The following is a 19,242-nucleotide window of genomic DNA, read 5'->3' on the forward strand; positions in this document are numbered from 1 at the left end:
TGGAGCCACTGGAAACAATTACAAATTTTTCCCGCATTGACTCTATAGGCTGCTCTAACGTTACTTTAATGGCTACCAAAGGCTCCTAAATGAGCCATATACTGTAACTCTAGGTTGCTCTACACAGCTCTGCCACCTGGAGAGTCTACGTTATAACCATTCCAGGTTCACGCTCATTCCGTGCACACACAAAGGGGCTCGGTAACAACCATTCCCAGGATTTCGGGACACAGGTACACGTCGAGCCGATTCTCGGCTGCAGCCGCGCTCGTCGCCGTAACTTAATGGCAAATAGGTGAAATGAATCATATCTGAAAAACAGCGTTATAGCTATTAAAAGTTACTTACGTTTATATACACTACAGGTACACTGGAACCACTCTGGTACAATTCCAGCACCCGGCAACAGAGCGCGTATGATCCCAGGACATTTGAATATTTGACAACACTCCCATAAGTTACGGCGGGGCACGGGTCTGCTTCTCAGTGATGGCTCGACATGTACCTGTCCCGAAATTCAAATATAATTTAAAAAACATCATTCGTGCAACTTTTCCAAAAGGTGACACATATAAATCCATTCACCGCATGAAAAAGAAGGGATGTGCACGTGGATATTTCGCCGCTCTCCATATGTCGCGCTCGTTCGACATCCAAGCGTGACTCGCTTGTTTACGGATTTAATGTGGATCGAAGTTCATCGCTGCAGTAAAAAGACAGCTGCAGCGACACTGCGCCCTGCAAAGTGCCATCGGTATGCACGACCACACTACTTTGGTTTTTGCGCGCGTAAGAATAATGAAAAGGATACACTTGCTCCGGGACGTAAGTAATTTCCGCAGGGCCCGTAACCGGTGAAGGCCGATCCGTCTCGAGCACTGCGTCGAAAACATGGATGAAGTGAAACACTATATTGCAACTTCAAATGTATACCGGATCTTCTTGTGAACACTTAGCGTCATTGCAAGATGTTGCAGGTGAACGCAAGAAGTTGCAGCTACATCGCTTCCACAGCATCTCCATCTAAACTATCATTGTACGATGTTGCCAGGGAGAAAAGACATAGGCAGCTCAGACAAAGGTGCCAATATCTTTTAAACTCGGGCAGCTCTAATATTATACAAAAAAACGTAAAAGCAGATAAGACCACTGAACAGACAAGTAGCGGAAATCTCACTTTTTTAGTAAACACAAGCACCTACTTTGAAGAAATTCGAAAGAGTCGCAAGAAAGCATTGCACTACATCGTCGAGAAGTTATATTAAAGAAATAGAAAGTGTGGGAGGAGTGGGGGAATATGGGATCTTTTGGGTACAGGGTGCTCTTATGAGGACGCGTAGGTGCCTCACAGTAGTCAAAAAGTGATGCAGAAGCTAGCGCTTGTACGATTGTCTCTCACCCAACCGTCCTCGTCGTTCACCACACCTTGGAAAGTTTAACTGCAGCATATAGCCGGACACAACTTAAGAAAGCAGAAGAGGCCCTGCCCAGATCACCGAAGCGCGGCAGCCGACTGCTTCCGCAACAGATAGGGGTGTGCGAATAGTGAATTTTAGAACCGAATCGAATAGCGATGACACCGAATCGAAACAAGAAACGTTACCTCTCTCTATCCCAACGTTTCGTTCCTTTGAGATTTTTCAAAAAAAAAAAAAAAACATCGATGCTTATTATTCTAAAAATATTCGGTATTTCTAACATGCACTGTTGCATTCGAGTACCGAATCGAATATAACGCTATTCGATTCGTTATTCGAATATTTCGAATATTCGCACACCCATAGCAACAAAAGAAATATAGTGCCGCTGTACTCGGCGTTGTTCTTCGACGGCGGGGTCACCGACCGTCTGGCTTACGACGTCAGTCTAGAGCGCGCGCTCATTGGTGCAGGCTTGTGTGCGTCCGCCTTTGAAGTGAAAATGCCGCTGTCTTATAAAGTCGCAGCCGACTGTGTTTTTCGGACATTAGGCGCGCAAGGCTCGTGCAGTAAAAGCGGATTCCTCGTGCATATTTTTTTTCTTGGAACATGGAAATTAAGCTCTAGCGCTTGAGCATAGACTTTATGTGGATAAGCTTAGTTATACCCAGTGCTGGGCAGTATCGAAGATACATGTATCTTAGATGCTATCTTAGATACTCTTTGGGTATCTTGTATCTGTATCGCGATACGTCTCGAAAAACAAGTATCTGTATCTGTATTTCCGATACATTCGATAATGTATCGTGTATCTTAAGATACAAGATACTGCTGTCGCAACACAGCCGTGCGAGACAATAATCGCTGGCCTAACTCCGCTCCTTAAGATGGTCCTGGCGTCACTATGCCATCTAAATAAAACTAAAGGCAGTGATGAAATTTTCTTTCCGCCAGTGCCCTCCAGTGAGGGTAGAATATGAGGTCTGCGCGTCCGTATTGGTGGAGCAGAGTCACGTGGCAGCGCTCGCGCAGTCTCGACAGTAACAAGCGCGCGGACATCTACGCCCATCCCAAGTACCTTATGTTTTCTCGATGTTTCTTTGTTTTTAGTTGCGCCCATGCCATGACACTTGCTCTTAACCACTGTCCTACGCCGCGTTCTCCAATGCGTGCGGCGTCTATCGCGCAAATTCTGACGTTGCTACAGTGTCGTTATTGAAGATTCTCTTGCGTCTTGCTTCGTAACGAAATCTGACGCCTGCAAGGATGGGTTTGCTTTGCGTCTCGTGGATTTTACATATCAACGATTTGAAGGATCTCGTGGATGTAAGTATGAATTACATGCAATGAATTAAGTTATATGCAAATAAAATTCTAACTGCTTTAGCACCACTGATACTGATGATGGATATAATAGAGCGAGCGTTATCTTGGCCTACCGTATTTTTTTCCTGCTGCCCTTATTCAAAAAATTTATAAAATCATAATTCGAATGTTAGCACAAGTGCTTTCTTAGCTGTCCTTTTGCATCCCATACATTGCCTAAGTCTCTGTGCTGTTTTTTACGGTCTGGTCACTGCAGTATATCTTTTGTAACGGACTACCAAAATAAGATATCTGCTTCATTCTTTTGAATGTCTGCAATATTTCTACTACTGTTTACACATTTACACGTTGCCAAGGCGATTTTGAAAACATATATAATTATGTGGGCGCGCCTTGAGTATACAGTACAAAACATTCTGCTTACCGCTTAGTAAAATAGCAAAATTGAGTTTGCGTTATAAAAAAAAGAAAATTATTAGGAGATATCTTAAAGGGCCCCTCACCAGGTTTGACAATATTGAGCTAACGAGCGCAATGCATACACTGGGCGTTCACGATCACGTCTACAAAATTTGGAACGCTGCGCGCCGCGGAAATGGGTCAAATTTCAAGGTGAACGCTGCTTGCCCTTCCTCTCGCGGGCGCGCGCTTTAGAGACTGAGGAGATGACGTACATGAGAAAATGGCCCTACGTAGATGGTAGTGCTGTGACGTCGCTCCTCTACGTAGACGACTGTGCTCTGACGTCGCCAACAGTAGCACGCGACACTGCGATAATTATTTGACACGACATGTGTAGTTTGTGTAATTTGTTGCTTGAATAGATTAATAAAACTTGAGAGAAATAATGAGACACACAAAGGGAATGTGTGCGTCTTTTTCATTTTTTTTTTCGTGAATTGCAGCGAGATGCGGGGCTAATGTGCCTCGCTTTCCCATGCGTTCGTGTCCCCGCGGTTAGCGCATCGAGCAGACGCCAGCCCTGGAAACGAAAGTAATGTTCTGGCGCGTTCGAGCACTCATTATGCTCATTTATTCTACCGCGTCGAAGTAAACGTTAATGCAGCACTGGCTCATGATACCGCCGCTCTCGTGCCCGTACAAATGTCTCAACTTTCATGCCCGTCCCGCCGAAACAGGCAGTACACCACAGAGAACGCCGACAAAACGCCCACGGCCGCTGCTACATAAAAAAAGGTAGCGGCCGTGCAACGCCGCTCACGTGCTCGGGCTGGCTCGGGCACGTCATACGCACGTGACGATGCATGCGCATGACGTGTTCATGCGTATGTGTCCAGTGAAGAGGGCAGGGAAGGGATTTGGCTTGCTAAGGCTACACGGGGCGAGTGGCAAGGGTTTGAAACTCGCCTCCTCGCATCACGGTTTCGCGCCGCTACAAATTATTGTTTTTCTCAGCTCGTAATGAACCGATTTGAAAAATTCTTGCGGCATACTGCTCTTCATTCGGCACACAACAACTTCTAGCGTCTAGCTAAAATTTGCTGTGTAGCCTGGTGAGGGGCCCTTTAAAGATGTTAGGAAGGGGCCTCGAGAAAGGCTGTTATACGGAACGCTCTGTTTTTCTGGTAAGCGTCCTCACGATCCGTTTCAGACAATTTTCCATAGGCACTGAATTTTCTATTGTCTCATCTTAACAGGTGAGTTTACGACATTTCATGCTTAACTGTCATAGCTATTAAGGGCACCGTCTGTATCGTCTTTCTGTACTCACTCGGTGTGAATGTTTGATACGGAACCGCCTCTCTGTTTTACCTATATTTGTTTTGCTGTTTTAGGCCTTCCTGAATTTTTTAGTACTACTAATCGCCGTGTAATGAGAACTTATAAGTGGAAGAAGCGCGAATAGTGGCGGTATCCAGTGACGCTTTGTGCAACTATACAATACGTATGAGACGTTTCTGGGTTGCACATGTTCTCTCCTTGAAGAAATATGGTTAAAAGATTGTACTTTAGTGAGTATATCAACAAAGAATCCTTTACGCCAGCAGAAAAGTACAATATGAAAATTCATTGCAGTTTATGTCCTCTACGTATACACCAGGTGTCTCAAGCTCACCGTAAAGCGAGCGGACCGCAGTCACTAAATGCAGTCCCGCAAGAGCCAGGGCAGTAAAGTGAAGGTTGAGGGGGGGGGGGGGGGGGCAGGAGTACCTTGAAGAAGATGACAGCTAACGCTGCCATTTGAAAGGAACCTTTCCCACATTTCATATATAGGTCATTTCTGATAGGAATTTGGACTCAGGGTTCGAGAAACATTGATACAGTTACAGAATGACTGAAATCTGGACGCGGATTCTGAAATATCGAGATTTTGTTAATAATAATGATAGTAATATCTGGGGTTTAAGGCCCAGAACCACTAGATGATTACGAGTGACGTGGGGGTGGTGGTGATCTTGCAGCAGGTGGGGTTAGCCTGGCCTGCATGGCCGGCAATTTGGACCATCTGGTGTGCTTTAACGTGCACTGACATCGCACACTACGCGTTCACCTTCATCGAAATGCGACCGCTGCGCCCGGGGTCGAACCGAGTTTTTGTTCCACGCTTATGTTTTAACACATGGCGACCACATGTCCTCACGAAAAGAATGCTTGAGACCGGTCATGTCATTGTAGCTCATGTACATACTTATTAAGAAAATAAAAACAAATGGGAGGAAGACGGTGCTTGAGACCCCTGGTATACACGATGCGTCAAGGAAAAAGATTCGCTACCAGCGTTGTTGCTGCTGTACACCTGTCCAGTGCTCCGGTATTGCGCCAACGCTCTTTTACGGACAAGGCAAAAGCCTACGCCGGTATTTGTGCCATCGTGCGAAGGCTTCTTATTGAAGTTCTTATGATTAGATGGCAACCCGTTAGCTGGTCGGCAAGCAGATCAGCGACTTCCATCAATTGCAAAATTTACAAGCAAGAAGCGCTGTCAGCGAAGTGTATAAACAGCTGTCCTGTTAAGAAGCTAAAACAAACTCCAATAAGTTGTTTCGGAAGGAAACTAATGTAATTTTAGCAAGAAGGGCAAAATTTTGAGATACTAACAGACATTTCACTCATTTTTTTTATTTTCTTTTTTCCCTGAACTACTGCAGCGAAGTGTATAAACAGCTGTCCTGTTAAGAAGCTAAAACAGACTCCAATAAGTTGTTTCGGAAGGAAACTAATGTAATTTGAGCAAGAAGGGCAAAATTTTGAGATACTAACAGACATTTCACTCATTTTCTTTTTAATTTTTTTTAATTTTCTTTTTCCCCCGAACTACTGAGGAATGGCACCTGATACCTTTTCATCATCCGGACTCACCTCAATAAATTCATAATTACATTCTCACTATTTCCTAAACAACATTTTCATATTAGAGCTGTTTCTTTGCTTGCCTTCCTTCGTTTGAGATTTTCAATTGTCCTTGTACGTGGGTTTCCTATGCTGTACATTGCCCCTCCTGCTTGGGCCACATGGCCAACAGTATGATGTAAGTAAATAAATGAAACGAAATGGGTCACTGTTAAGAAATTATCAAGCAGACGTTTTTGTGCATAGGCGTTTGCTGCTACATCATATGGACTTATAAAAACAAATTTGCGAATGTATCGAAGTATCTTAAGATACAATTGCCAAGTATCGTATCGGATACAATTCTTGTGGCAGTATCTTGTATCTGTATCTCAAATACTTCTTGCCTGAGTATCTTGTATCGTATCGCGATACAATTTCAAAGTATCTTTGCCCAGCCCTGGTTATACCTATGAAATAACTCTCTATAATCTGCAAGCGCACACGCACTGAAGATAAGAATGCCTCGTTTAGCTTACCCTTAATTCCTGTGAATCGTGTCTAACGATGCAGTCTGCAATAAAACTTTTGTTGGGCCTAGTTGGTACATAGCATTTAGGAACAGAACTTCAGTGCAAATGAAGGCGGACCGCGAAGACAAAAAAGACAAGGCGCCAGACAAAGCGCGCGCAGTCCTTGTCTTTCTTGTCTTCGTGGTCCGTCTTCATTTGCGCTGAAGTTCTGTTTCTAAATGCAGTCTGCAAGTTGAGCGCTTGCTGCGCGCAGCCGCTATAAGCGTGAACACTATGAGCGTTTATAAACACTATCGTGCTGACGCTACTGGCCCGTCATTTGAACGAAACTACTTTTGGTTTCGATCGAATGCCGAGTATGCCGAGCAATGACCATTGGTTTCTCTGTCGTTTCGCAGGCTGAGCAAGACCATGAAATCCGACAGAGCGCTTCTTTGTAAGGGTGAACTGTAACAACCATTAGGTGACAGGGCTTTAATGACACCCTTGGTTCGTCAATCTTTTTTGTGTGACATGCACATACGACTATTTCTCTATTAAAAAAAAAAAAAGGAAGTCTGCTCACCCACAGAGAGGAACTCATTGTCGTCAAGGACGTTCCTGATGATGTCGTCGCCGTCAATAATAGCGCCACCGCGGGTCTTTCGAACCTGGTAGACCTTTTCGGTGCGGCCGTCCAGGAATGATGACGGCTTGAGCTTCATGTAGCGACGCAGCGCCTCCTCGCCCAGCCAGCGCACAGTCTGGCGGCCGTCGCGGCATGGCACGGCGAGCCACTCGCCGCGTACCCGCACTGACACCTTCATCGAGGTCCGTGCTTGTCAGCTAGGCCGAACCAGGTCACTCAGCGCCTTTCCGATCAGCTTCCGCTGCACCTGCGTGCACGTCCGCGCTTCGTACTGAGCACTTTGCGATGGGTATCCAAACGTATACCGTTGGCGTCCGCGCATATTTTTAGAGTAAGAACGTAAATCTGCCAATTTACGGTCTAGGCAGAAAAGCACTCAAACGTTATCGTTATAGGAGTAACGACACGATTTTGAGGTGTCGCAAAAGGGACATTTTTCGTTTCCTTGGTATGCAGTGTTAACGCTCTCTCCAAACCGGAGCCGGGAAACACGTGTAGAATATTTTAGTTTGATTCGAAAGTTCTCGTCGCCCAGCATCCGCAAGCCAACCTCACCGCAATAGACATTATCATGACGAGTCACCGAAATCGCTGTCAGAGTGACTGGACAAAATTTCACTCATCGTTGTTTACGTGCACCTCATGCAACTGATAGCAGACGACAGAGCTGCTGCTAGTACGTCACGAGTTGCTGTCCCCACTTGACTCGGACGTACGCCGGACTGTGTTGACACGTCTCTGTTAAACTGCCCCGCGATATCGAAAAAGTTTTTTTTTTTTTAGGTTAGTGGCATTAAAGATATATCGAATGCGTTCCGAGGCACCGCGATACTCTTTGGGGATTCTTGACACAAGTATTTTTTATTTAGTGCAACAATACAAAAATTTCTAAAATTCGTCTTTGTGCTCCCTTAAAAAATAAAGCCATCACAGGTAGTGTACGGTTGCATGTGATAACTTAGGTCAAAATTCGACCGCGGGTTAAACAAACGCAGAGTTTAAGAAATTATTACAGAGATAAATATGAATTAAAGAGAATCAAATGTGAATTAAGGTGACTCGAACGTTAAAGTGAATTAACGCAAACGAAATGTGAATTAACAGTGAATTATATCATAAAGTGAATGAACACCTCGGGGACCAAGTCTCAGCATATAGAACCAGTGGTGTTGTGTAAGCGACCGGAAGAAAACGAGCAGTAGGAAGTAACAAAGCGCCCTACTGAGAACGTGGAAGCACTTTAATGAGTGTCTCTTGAGAGCATAGGCTTTCGGCTGTGATCTCCGTAGCGTCAGCTGAAGGGAATATAAATTTTTTTTTCTTCCCGTGTGTCGGTCAAAATAATGCAGTGATTCGAAAATTGTCTATATTGTGAAAATACTGATACAAAGTTTTAGATCGCAAGACAAATGTCACGTAACTGTTATTTCCTTTCGAACGATTTCCTAATCCTCCTCGCCTTTCCTCTAGTTATGTAACCAGTACGCAACCTTCCTCAAGACAGACTTTTTTGGTATGTGAACTACAATCAAATTGTTTGCCTCACATCATTCGAAACATGACACATTGCCGATCTATCGCTTTCGTGACCACTTTCCTTCGGGCGGCAAATCTCCTGCCTGTGAACTGCCGAAATAGACGAAGTCAAAATAAAGATGTCGGGTGATATACAATTGACATGTCCGCTCCGCGTAGACTTTGCATATACGCTCAGCATGCCGATGAAATCCGCTCACGACACAAGTGGCATTGAGTCGCTTGAATAGAAACAAGGATTTCAAGTATTTTTCGAAGTCTGCGGTATAGCAAAAACAACAAAAAAAAAGTAAGAGGCGAAAGCTTGCACTCGGCCGCGCAAGGCTTGAGACACAGCGAAGCTGGCCGAGCACGGCGCCGCTCGTACGTGGCTTTTCGGTATATGCTGGATCCTGACGTAGAGCTCGGATACGCGCAGCATTCCACTCACGGTGATCGGCAGTATCTCCTCGTCGTCTCTTGTTCTCCCTTTCCCAGGCCGCGTATTCTGGATCTGCTCGTCGCTGCCGTTGTCGTTCTCGTACAGCGACAAGCCTCGTTTCACGATGCGCTGCTTATCTTCGGGAGTACGTACTTTCATTGCGCGTCCCATGGCTGTATCTGATCGAGCGCTGTATATGGATCAGATGCAACCATGGGACGCGCTATGATCGAGGCTGTATCTGGATAGATGTCATAGTACTCCAAGTACCATTCCAGTCGTGTTAGAATCATTATTTCCATTGTTTTTCCCACACAACTGACAAGCGCGATAGGACGGTATGAGGAAATGTCCAGAGGCGATTTGCCAGCTTTGAGAAGCGGAATGAGGCGACTTGATTTCCATGCCTGGGGAACTGTACCAGTCTGCCAGGAGTCGTTGTACAGGTGCAGGAGTTCCCTCCGAGCTTCGTCTCCAAGGTTACAAAGCGCATGATATTTAATGCCGTCAGGTCCTGGCGCCGAAGAACGTCTTCACAATGCCAGTGCAGCTTCTAGCTCATCCATATAGAAAATGGGCAGTCCATGCGGAGATCACGTGAGAGCAATGGGTGGTCGAGCGTCGCCGTCCTTGTTTCCGTGAAATTTGACTCGCCGGAAGGATTCTGCGACGTCAATCTCTCTACACTGCAAGTGAAGTGACAGAGATTTAAACGGGTGTCGCTGACCAAAGGTTGTGCGAAGAACACGGACAGTTCTCCATACAAGCGATAAAGGCCTTCGACTCGCAGAAGGGTACCCATCGTCGCGAAGCCAGTTTATCCATGTGGCGCTGTATTTTCTTCTGAGTGCGTCCAGCCAGTCTCAAGTCATCATTGCACTTTGCGCGTCTATATCTTCGTTCCGCTCGACGGCGCATTGCACGAAGTTTCTCAAGTTTGATGTCAAAATCGGTGTGATAGCTCGAAGCGTGTTGCAACTGCTGGACACCATCACTCCAGTTCTCGCGGGCACGCATTTTAGAGTTACTGTATATGCCAGGGGTCTCAAACTCGCGTCAGCCAGCGGGCCGCAGTCACGAAATTTAGTCCCGCAAGGGCTGGGACAGGAAAGAAGGTAAAACCGGGAGAGGGGGTGGGGGTGTAGTTTGTAGAAATTGTCAGCAAACGTTGCCATTTGAAAGAAAACCGTTTCCATATCCCATATACGGGTCATTTCTGAAGGATATTTGGCGCCAGGATTCCAACAACATGTCGATACCGATCCCCAAGATGACTAAAATCTGGACGCCGATTCCGAAATATAGTTTTTGTTTCACGGTTATGGTTCAACACATGGTGACCACATGAGGTACCTCACGAAAACTATGGTTTAGACCAGTCATGCCTATGTAGCTCGAGAGCGTACTTATTGAGAAAATAAACTAAATGTGGGACTAAGATAGTCATGTGCGGGCCGCGTGTTTGAGACCCCTGGTATATGCAGTAACTCTACACCCATTTCAATGCCTGCGCGTGTCACCCAGATTTTACGCGCGTTCCACGTATATGCTGGGTAGGAGCGGTAACATAACTGCCCGCGAAGTCCTGGAGGCACGCTTCATAACGAAAACAAAAAGGTATACCACGCATACGTGTGTGAGTGATATATCGCTCACACGTATACGTGGTGCCTTTCTTTTTACGAAGTCTTACAGTATACGTGTGAGTGATATATAACTCACACACGTGCGTATATCTCGTGCCTGCGGTATATTTCGGACACGTTGTACGACTCTGAAATGCACTTGTTTGAAGCACAGATGCAAAGGCAGAGATAACCTTTCAATGTAACGTCGTATATCTTGGGTTTCGCATGCGTTAGAATTACGCCATGCCCCGTCTTCCACTTCAATAAATCAGTTCGTAGTTGGCGCTCCGAGTGTCTGTATTTTTCTCTTGTGTGCGCCCTAAAATAATGTTTTCCAAATCGCACCAACTTGCCCAAGAAGAAGTATTATTAAGGGAAGCGGCTGTTGGTCATCTCAACGACATTAAAACAAACGAGAAAGAAAATATGCGAAAGCGTATGACCTTCTTTTGGAAACCGAATGCTAAGTGATCGATCCTACTAGTAACTAGTGCATTTTCGGCATAGTGTCTATTAGGCTTAAATATAATAATATAATAATAACTGGGGTTTAACGTCCCAAAACCACGATATGATTATGAGAGACGCCGTAGTGGAGGCGGTGGAGGGCTCCGGAAATTTCGACTGTTAGATTAAAACGAACACGGGTTTCCCTTTGTATTTCCAATAAATGTCCATTGGAAGGTACTGAATGCCGCAGTTGACGTTTTTGATTAGGAGGCTTGCTACTTTTCAAGCCTCACAAATACTTTGGCTCATGGTAGCGCACCTGGAGTTGTTGAATATATAGTAACACTGGCTCGAGGAGAAAAATATTGGCGGAATGACTTACCTCTATACGTGTACATAAAAACGGTTTGACGATTTTGTACAAACATATTCAGCCGGTACAGCAAGCCCTAAGAATCACTTGCAGACTTATTTAAGCTCTCTGCGTCAACTGTGTAATTTATTACAAGACTTTAAACATGTGAAAAGCTACAGATCGCAGCGGCTCAGCCGAACGAGTTTTCAACTTCCCGCGTCCTTAATATACGTAGCATTGTTACATGTTACGTAGCACTGATGACCGATCTGATTGGATATGTCCAGTCTACGTCACTGAACTTCCGGTGGGCAGCGAGCGTCGTCTTCCTGTGTTACGACGGGCTCCGTGCGTGTACAGTGTACTGCGTGGCTCCGTGTTGACGTGAGCTGCGTGAGCTGCGCGACAGTGTTTATCTCGCGGTTTCTTTTGTCGGCTGCGTTGTGTCCTGCGAATCTAGCGATTGGTGACTTATAAAGCTGCGACATCCTGTAAAGCTTGTAAGGCATCCGGCGAGCGGAGTCGCTGCAGTGAGCGTCGGGCTCTCGCCATCCAACCAACGCCTGGATTCACGCGTCTGCGGTTGTAACTTCACCACTGAAGAGACAACCAGCGCGTGCCTTTGCAGATTGTCGCCGTACAGGAGAATAAAATGAGAACGGCTGGTAGTGTGGCGGCACCTGGGGGAAGAGATCTCAACCACTCCGCGCGCTTCGTCTCTGTTGCCCGACGGCGCGCGCCGAACTCGCTGCCTGGCGCACTCGACGGAGCTCAACTACAGTCTAGCTCAACTCGTCGACGTCGAGTGAGCTGCCGTCGCCTGCAACGGCTGGGTGTTCGATAAGTTTAGGGGGCAAGGCAATGATGAGAAGGAGGGTATAGACATAATTACCCATAGCTGCCTTGGTACACGGTGCGTCGCTTAAATTGTGGTGCGACTGACGATAATGCTGTAGTCTAAACGCTGACAAAGTTTCAAAAACCATTTCGGAATCCCTTTAAGGGCCCCTAAACCACCCAGAGGTCGAAATTTAGTTGTGGTGTTGCAGTTGTGGACGAGTCTACAACGAACTCGTAGCCGTGAGAATTTTTCGAAACGGTGCGGTAATATCGGAGTTACACGCGCTTTATGATCCAAAAGAGGCCCTCGCTCGTTTCGCTCTTTCCTTCGCTATGCTTCATCCATCGGCTCGTCTCTTGCCCTGGTCGAGTACTCCTTCTCGCCATGCGAGGAGGAAGAGCGGCGAGCGTGCGTACCTGCGAGCAGACAAACAGGTTATTTTTGTGGATGACATAAGCAGACGAGAATGTTGACGTCACGGTGAACGCTGAGGATTACCGAAAGGCCCGGAGAGAAGGAATTGTTTCTTGGAGTTTGGGGGCGCCCGCGGCTCGTAGCGCTGCCGCGTTTGGCATTGTTGATCGTGATGGCATTCTGAACTCGATGCGCGCGTTAACTTGAAATGTTGAAAAATTATCGGAGGTGGTTTAGCGGCCCTTTAAGACGACTCTCAACATCGTTACCTGAAAGCAGACTGACGCTTTTCATCCGTTTTTAAGGGTGAGTGTCGCGACGTTTCTCACCGTTGTTTTTGACTGGCGTTCTTTTTTCTTTGCAAATTTGTACTCTCAGATAACGCTTCAAGTGTGATATGCTAAAGTTTGGGAAAGGAAAAGAAATGCGAAATTGAATCCTAAGAACTTGTTGAGGACCTTTCGACACATTTGTGACGGCGCCTCATTTCATTCGAAGCTGAGAAACACAGTGACCATGGCGATGCGCAAAGCGCCGACGACGCCATCTGCCGCCATGGCTCGGAAGCGCTCGCGGGGCCCGGCGAGCAGTGTCCCCGCGAGCGTCTATACGCGAGTGCACGGATGGATGTGTTTTTCATCGTGGTTTAACGATTCTGGCGGGCCTCAGCGATGTCGAAAAATACCTGCTGCGTTGTCGGCTGCTCAAACACACACAAAAAATTGCCAGGAACGCACATCTACAGGTTTCCGGTGCTATTTCATGAGCGAAAGCGACGGCGGCGGTGGATTGCGGCTGTACGACGTAGAAGCTAAGCAATCGCGCTTTGTTTACGGCAGTGTTAGAACGATTACCGTGTTTTTATTTCTTCTTTTTTGTCGCTATGTTTTCAGCGAACGCTACTACGTTTACACTTGGTCGCGTCGCCTGCATTGTAGACACTACAATTCACATGAGGTTGTTATTACTGATAAGACGCGATACCTTGGCTCACTTGAAAAACGAATGGCGCGAAGCGCAATGCGAGAGAATGTAGGGCAGGTGACGGCTCCTTTAAAAAAGCGCCGTGGAATCACACGTGTGCTGTACGAAATCGGCTGCATTCTACCTATTGATGGCACTGGAATGCGATTATCGGTGCAGAATGTTCGCTGTGCGCTCCTGCGCCGATGATGACAAGCTTATCGTTTATTTTTTCACAAGGTTATCGTGCTGGTTTCAAAGTTTTACCAACGCTGACCCTTCACGTGGCCGACCCTGTGAAATCTATACGCCGGTGCGACAGCGCTCCCTCAAAATCTACTATATCAGCACATGGCACGTAAACGAAGCTACTGTGTCGAGAAAAAACATTGGTTCACGCGTCAACGCATGCAGGCGTTAGTGATCGGGACGTTATAAAGAAAGCGGTGTACTTACGATGAGCTCCACTTCGTAGGAGAAGCTTGTTGTCGATTGTCTGTGACAAAGACTTGTCGCGTATGGGGACATTGTCGTCCCACACAGCTGTGACATCGGACACATGCCCACTATTATAAAGTGCGGCTCCTTTGCGCACACTGTTGCCGCAAAAGTAATTATCTGGGACGCGCACCACCGGCGAATCGCACGCGCGCAAATGAGGCGTCTGCTACGCTACCCGCGAGCGGTTCCAACGGCCGCCGCTACGCGGCTTTCAGTGGCGCCCCTATAGGCGCTGCGCATCGCGGATACGGCACCGAAAGATAAAACTCACCCTCTTTTCGCAAGCACTTATGTCTGTGAGCACACATTGTTCGTGGCTCTTGTTAGAACCGCGTTTTCTCTTTGATCGGGCCCGGCGAGCCGCAATTGCCTGTGGGGCCCTGGACGTGGGGCTGTACCCTCGCCCAGGAATGGGAAGCCTTGTGTTTATTAACGTTGTTTCTCTCTCTCACTTTAAAGAACGAACTCACATTACAAGGCTTTCTGAAATCAGCAACCAATGCGATGACACCATATACTGCCTTTCCGCAAGCAAAGCACGCAACGGCTTTTACCTAAATGCTGCCAGTTGGGCTCCCAGGGAAATTTGTTTTGGCCAGGATAATATTGAAGATTATTTGTCCTGAATTCTTGCAGGAGCTTGCGCTTAGTTGTGCAGCCTTTATAATGTAGCCTTTAGAAATGTCTCTAAATGGCTCATCTGTTTATTTAGTGGTTTCTTGGCAATTTCACAAACGTTACAACGTTAGGCATTCTTTAGAAGTTGCAACAGATGGTACACCCAATGCAGCGTGCATTTGCACCGTTACATCCACTGACATTGCTGTGTTACCTTTAAATAGAGCCTTCGTCCTAACATGGGCAGTCCAAGGGCAGTGTTTTTTCTTTATTTTTTTAATTGCTTTCCCGTAACGACAAGCGCCGCCGACATTTGCTTGTTCGGCTCCCAAGCACTCATCATCGCGGCACTTACGAACGCCGCCTTCTTATCAGCTGTACACTTTGACAGTAACCCCGACTGCCACGTGCCTGCGTCCCTAAGTAGCATAACCTACAGCCTTTAGTCTCTTCGTAACCTTTATAAAGCAATTACTGTGTATAAGGAACATTGTGACGTCCCTATCAGACGATACAAATTTTACCGTGAAGCTGTATTTGACTCGGATCCCGGGATTTCTACGTCTCTGTCGACAGAAAACCATCCCGCACATTGAAGAGACATGTGCACATCTCTATCGGAATTACGCGTGCAAGACACACCCCAGCTTCAATAAAGAAAAGCGCTAAATAAGTGTGAAAACCACATGACCGATGATAGCATATAATAAAGGCAGCAGTCAACAGCTTTATTAGGTTGTATCTAACAAAGAAACGAGCTCTTCATCCGTTCTCCTTTGTTATTACAGATGATAAGGCGTGTTCGAACAATGCGAAACAGGTAGCGCCCGCCGCTCCTGTTTCTGTAGCTGAAATCGGCTTCTGTAGCTGCATACGTCGTGGGATATGGAGCAAGCTTACAGCGTCACGTACCGTGTATACACGTCGGAATAGAGCAGCATAGGTACCCGCCACGGTGGTCTAGTGGTTATGGTGCTCGACTGCTGACCCGAAGGTCGCGCGCGGTAGAATCCCGGCCTCGGCGGCCTCATTTGCGATGACGGCGAAAACGTTTGAGGCCCGTGTACTTATATTTAGGTGCACGTTAAAAAACCCTAGGTAGTTGAAATTTCCGGAGCCCTCCACTACGGCGTCTCTCGTAATCATATCGTGATTTTGGGACGTTAAACCCCAACAATAATAAAAAGAAGAGTCGAATAGGCACTGTGCGTGAGCTTTAGTACGCGGTTCGAGATAACGGAAGCCTCGGAATGGGAATCCTATCCTTTTGACGTCACTGCACAGTTCCCTGCGAGGCACCTTTCCGGTGTTCTGCACAGAATCCTGAGAAACAACTGTATCGAAGACAAAACGCAGAAGTGCTTTGCAGCAGCTATGAGTGTCACAGTGCATTTGTGTGTGTTTCTATACGGTTGTTTCTCAAGATTCTGCGCTAAAAAGAGAAAGAAATATTATCGAAACAAGGTTGAAACTCAGATCTTGCCGTGTAAGGCTGTTCCGTGAAGCTGCAATTTGAAGCACTGCCGTTACCAGCTGCTCTATTATGCCTCCTTTTTTAACGTCTTCAGGGATGTATTGCCATACCTTGCCCTTGCGCACTACACATAATCATTTTCCATCGCTTCAATGCTATACCTATTAGGCAGGGTGGGCATCTGGCAAACTAAATAACGCAGTCGCCAGCATACTGCTAAGGTGTCGCCAGGGCGCTTCGCCAGGGCAATGTGAAGACATTCGTACAGAAATACGCGTTGAAGAAACGTATTCACACTATATAGCCGCAATTCATTTTCTAAACACATTTTTCATGACAAACACCGGTCCAGAGCACGTTCTGGTCAGATGAGAAAACCTCAATATTTAGCAACCGTGACCATGGCAAGATCGTTGGCAAACTATAGCATTCGTAAAAAATTGTCATTCCGCTGTAACCAGGCCTTGCTGTGAAGATACATAACGTGCTGCGCCGTGGCTACGTGCTCCAAAGGTGTGGAGAGCGAGCATGTGACAGAGTCCTCGCCCTCCATAACTTTGGCTCAAACACTGGATATATACAGCGTGAACTCGAGTGCACTGGCTGCAGTCGGATGCCGTCTGCATTCAGTGGCTACTATTCACAAAATTGATACTTCCACAAAGCATTGCTTGTTTTTGCTGAGTTGCACATATATACATATACAGTATACGTATAGCATAATTTATGTGTGCCGATAAGCTGTCAAATGGCTATAGGTGCAATGCGTGAGTTGCGCGGACAATCCACAAAGAGCACAAAAAGTCAGTAAACTCATGTTGCATATAAGTCTACCATGATTCAATATCTTTGAGTGAGTACAGGCTACGTTTCATTGCACGTAATTGTTTCGATCATCGATGAGTGTTCGCGCGCAAGAAGAAATGTTTGGCTCTAGCTATTTTCATATGCTAGTTCGCTTGCGGCGGCAACGCATTGCGTAAACATATGGCACGTGGCTCAAGCTGTTGCATATCAAGCTGCTCCAAGGGCCCCGTGACTTTGCGCTGCATTACCATTTTTTATCGCTCAGCTTTCTTTTTCGCGGTGCGGGAAGCTCGATATGTACTACATGTATGACTATTTTTGTCTCCGAAATTGTCGTAACGCCATGGGTTTGTTACTGCAATAAGAAGGCATGATATAAGAAGTTCAGCAACTCCTTTAGATCTGGTATAGCAAGTGTTTTTGCCTTTAACGTATTTTTAACGCGAGAGTGTTTCTTGGCTAGGTTGGCGAAAGCGCGCACCCAGCTGGTGTCGCCGCAGCGACACTCGGCGTGTGCTCCACGATGTCGCGGCGTAGGAAAGGGGAATCCTCGCAGTAGCAGGGGAAGTCCCGAACCGAAGGGGAGAAAGAAAGCGCACAGGAACTGTCGACGCAACTTCGTAGGAAACGCTTTCGTGTTCTCATCTCATAAAAATATGCTTAGGGATCCTCTTCAACCTTTTATTATTTTTTGGACTGCCTCAGGCGTGTAAATGTAATTATTGAGCTGGAATACTCGAGCCGGTGGACATAGCTTCAGGAGTAATAAGGCACTGGTTAACGAAATTTCACTAATAACCGTTCTATATAATTAAATTAGGGCACATATAGCTAACAAACGCCTGTTTCTGCATTCAAGCTTAAAGGTACCTGGACGCCAACGAATTTTATCGTACATTTTTCGAGCTCATATCCTTAAACTGGTGTCATACTCAGAACTCGTTTTCAGTGGATACGCCTTGCGAACGTACCGGCTAGAATTCGTGCGTTGCAATATGTGCTCTAAAGTAGTTGTCTAAAAGGTCAATCTGTACGTGACATTATGGTAATTTTGATTCCATTTCGATTTCCCGTGTAAATAATGCCAGCTCTTTAGGGTAAACCAACTTGCGGTGCAGAGTGTTGCTTGGTACAAGAAGCAATTTTCAAGACTTCTGGTAACTCTTAAAAAAAAAAAACAAAAAAAAAACGCCGAATACAGAGCGGATGACGTATATAGAGTACGCGGGAGAAAAATGTCGTCGTGCGTGCGCTTTGTTGTACGTACTGTGCTGAACGTATATACGTGCAGCAAGGGTAATGTTCATTATAGTGTTATCTGCCTGCGCACTACAGGAGCCGCTTACACGAATATTTTCACTCGTTGATAAATTTATCTATGTGCAGGAAACGTCACGTAAACGACTGTAAGTTGCCGCACACTAAGTTGTCGTAAATAGGAAAAAACACTTTTCCTAAATTTGTTGTTTTGTTTCGACACCTTAATGTGCTGCGACTTACTGCACCCTCGGGTGAAATGCGACCTCTCCAATGTCTGTAGCGCGCGTTCGTAAGCAGCCAAGATGAGTTCCAGTTGGTCTACTTACCTTGGCCGGAGCAACAATTGTCAAGCGCGCGCGCAGCAGAGCACACTCCGTCGGCTTGGAGCAGCCCTGTGACGGAAGGCAGCGCGGCACAGCGAGACAACCGAACCGCGCGGACCGAGATTGGGCCAATGAGAGTTCCGGCCATGGTCAAGGTGCCGCCCATTCGTCCGATAAAGCGACGAAGGCACGACTCCGCACGCGCCTGCACAGCGGGTCACGCGGGTTATTTGCCAGTAAAGGTGTTTCGCTGTCGCGAGGACGTCACTGCTGCCGTAGCGGGTAGCCCCCCCACGCGAGGCCCTAGCGTGGTCGCCTATGCTTATCTCTTGAGGATTCTCGAGCGGCACATTTAATAACCTAACATCTACCCGTTATCATTTCTGTCTGTCTGCCCCTCGCGCTTTTTATTCTCTCCTCACATGGGATATGAGCTCGTAAAGAATGGATTTAAA

At 46.5% G+C, this 19,242-nt stretch overlaps 1 protein-coding gene across 1 annotated transcript; it reads right to left on the reverse strand.

Moving 5' to 3' along the window:
* Positions 1 to 672: 672 nt before the first annotated feature.
* LOC119380176 (histidine ammonia-lyase) lies at positions 673 to 18,977 on the reverse strand. Its single transcript, XM_037648971.2, has 3 exons — positions 18,791 to 18,977; positions 7,134 to 7,443; positions 673 to 878 (listed from the first exon to the last, which is right to left on the reverse strand). Exons 2-3 carry the CDS (start codon positions 7,372 to 7,374, stop codon positions 673 to 675), a joined length of 447 nt encoding a protein of 148 aa, XP_037504899.1. The 5' UTR covers positions 7,375 to 7,443; positions 18,791 to 18,977.
* Between the last annotated feature and the right edge of the window lie 265 nt (positions 18,978 to 19,242).

The sequence above is a fragment of the Rhipicephalus sanguineus genome, chromosome 1, assembly GCF_013339695.2.
Source record: "Rhipicephalus sanguineus isolate Rsan-2018 chromosome 1, BIME_Rsan_1.4, whole genome shotgun sequence".
In the NCBI taxonomy this organism is placed as follows: domain Eukaryota; kingdom Metazoa; phylum Arthropoda; class Arachnida; order Ixodida; family Ixodidae; genus Rhipicephalus; species Rhipicephalus sanguineus.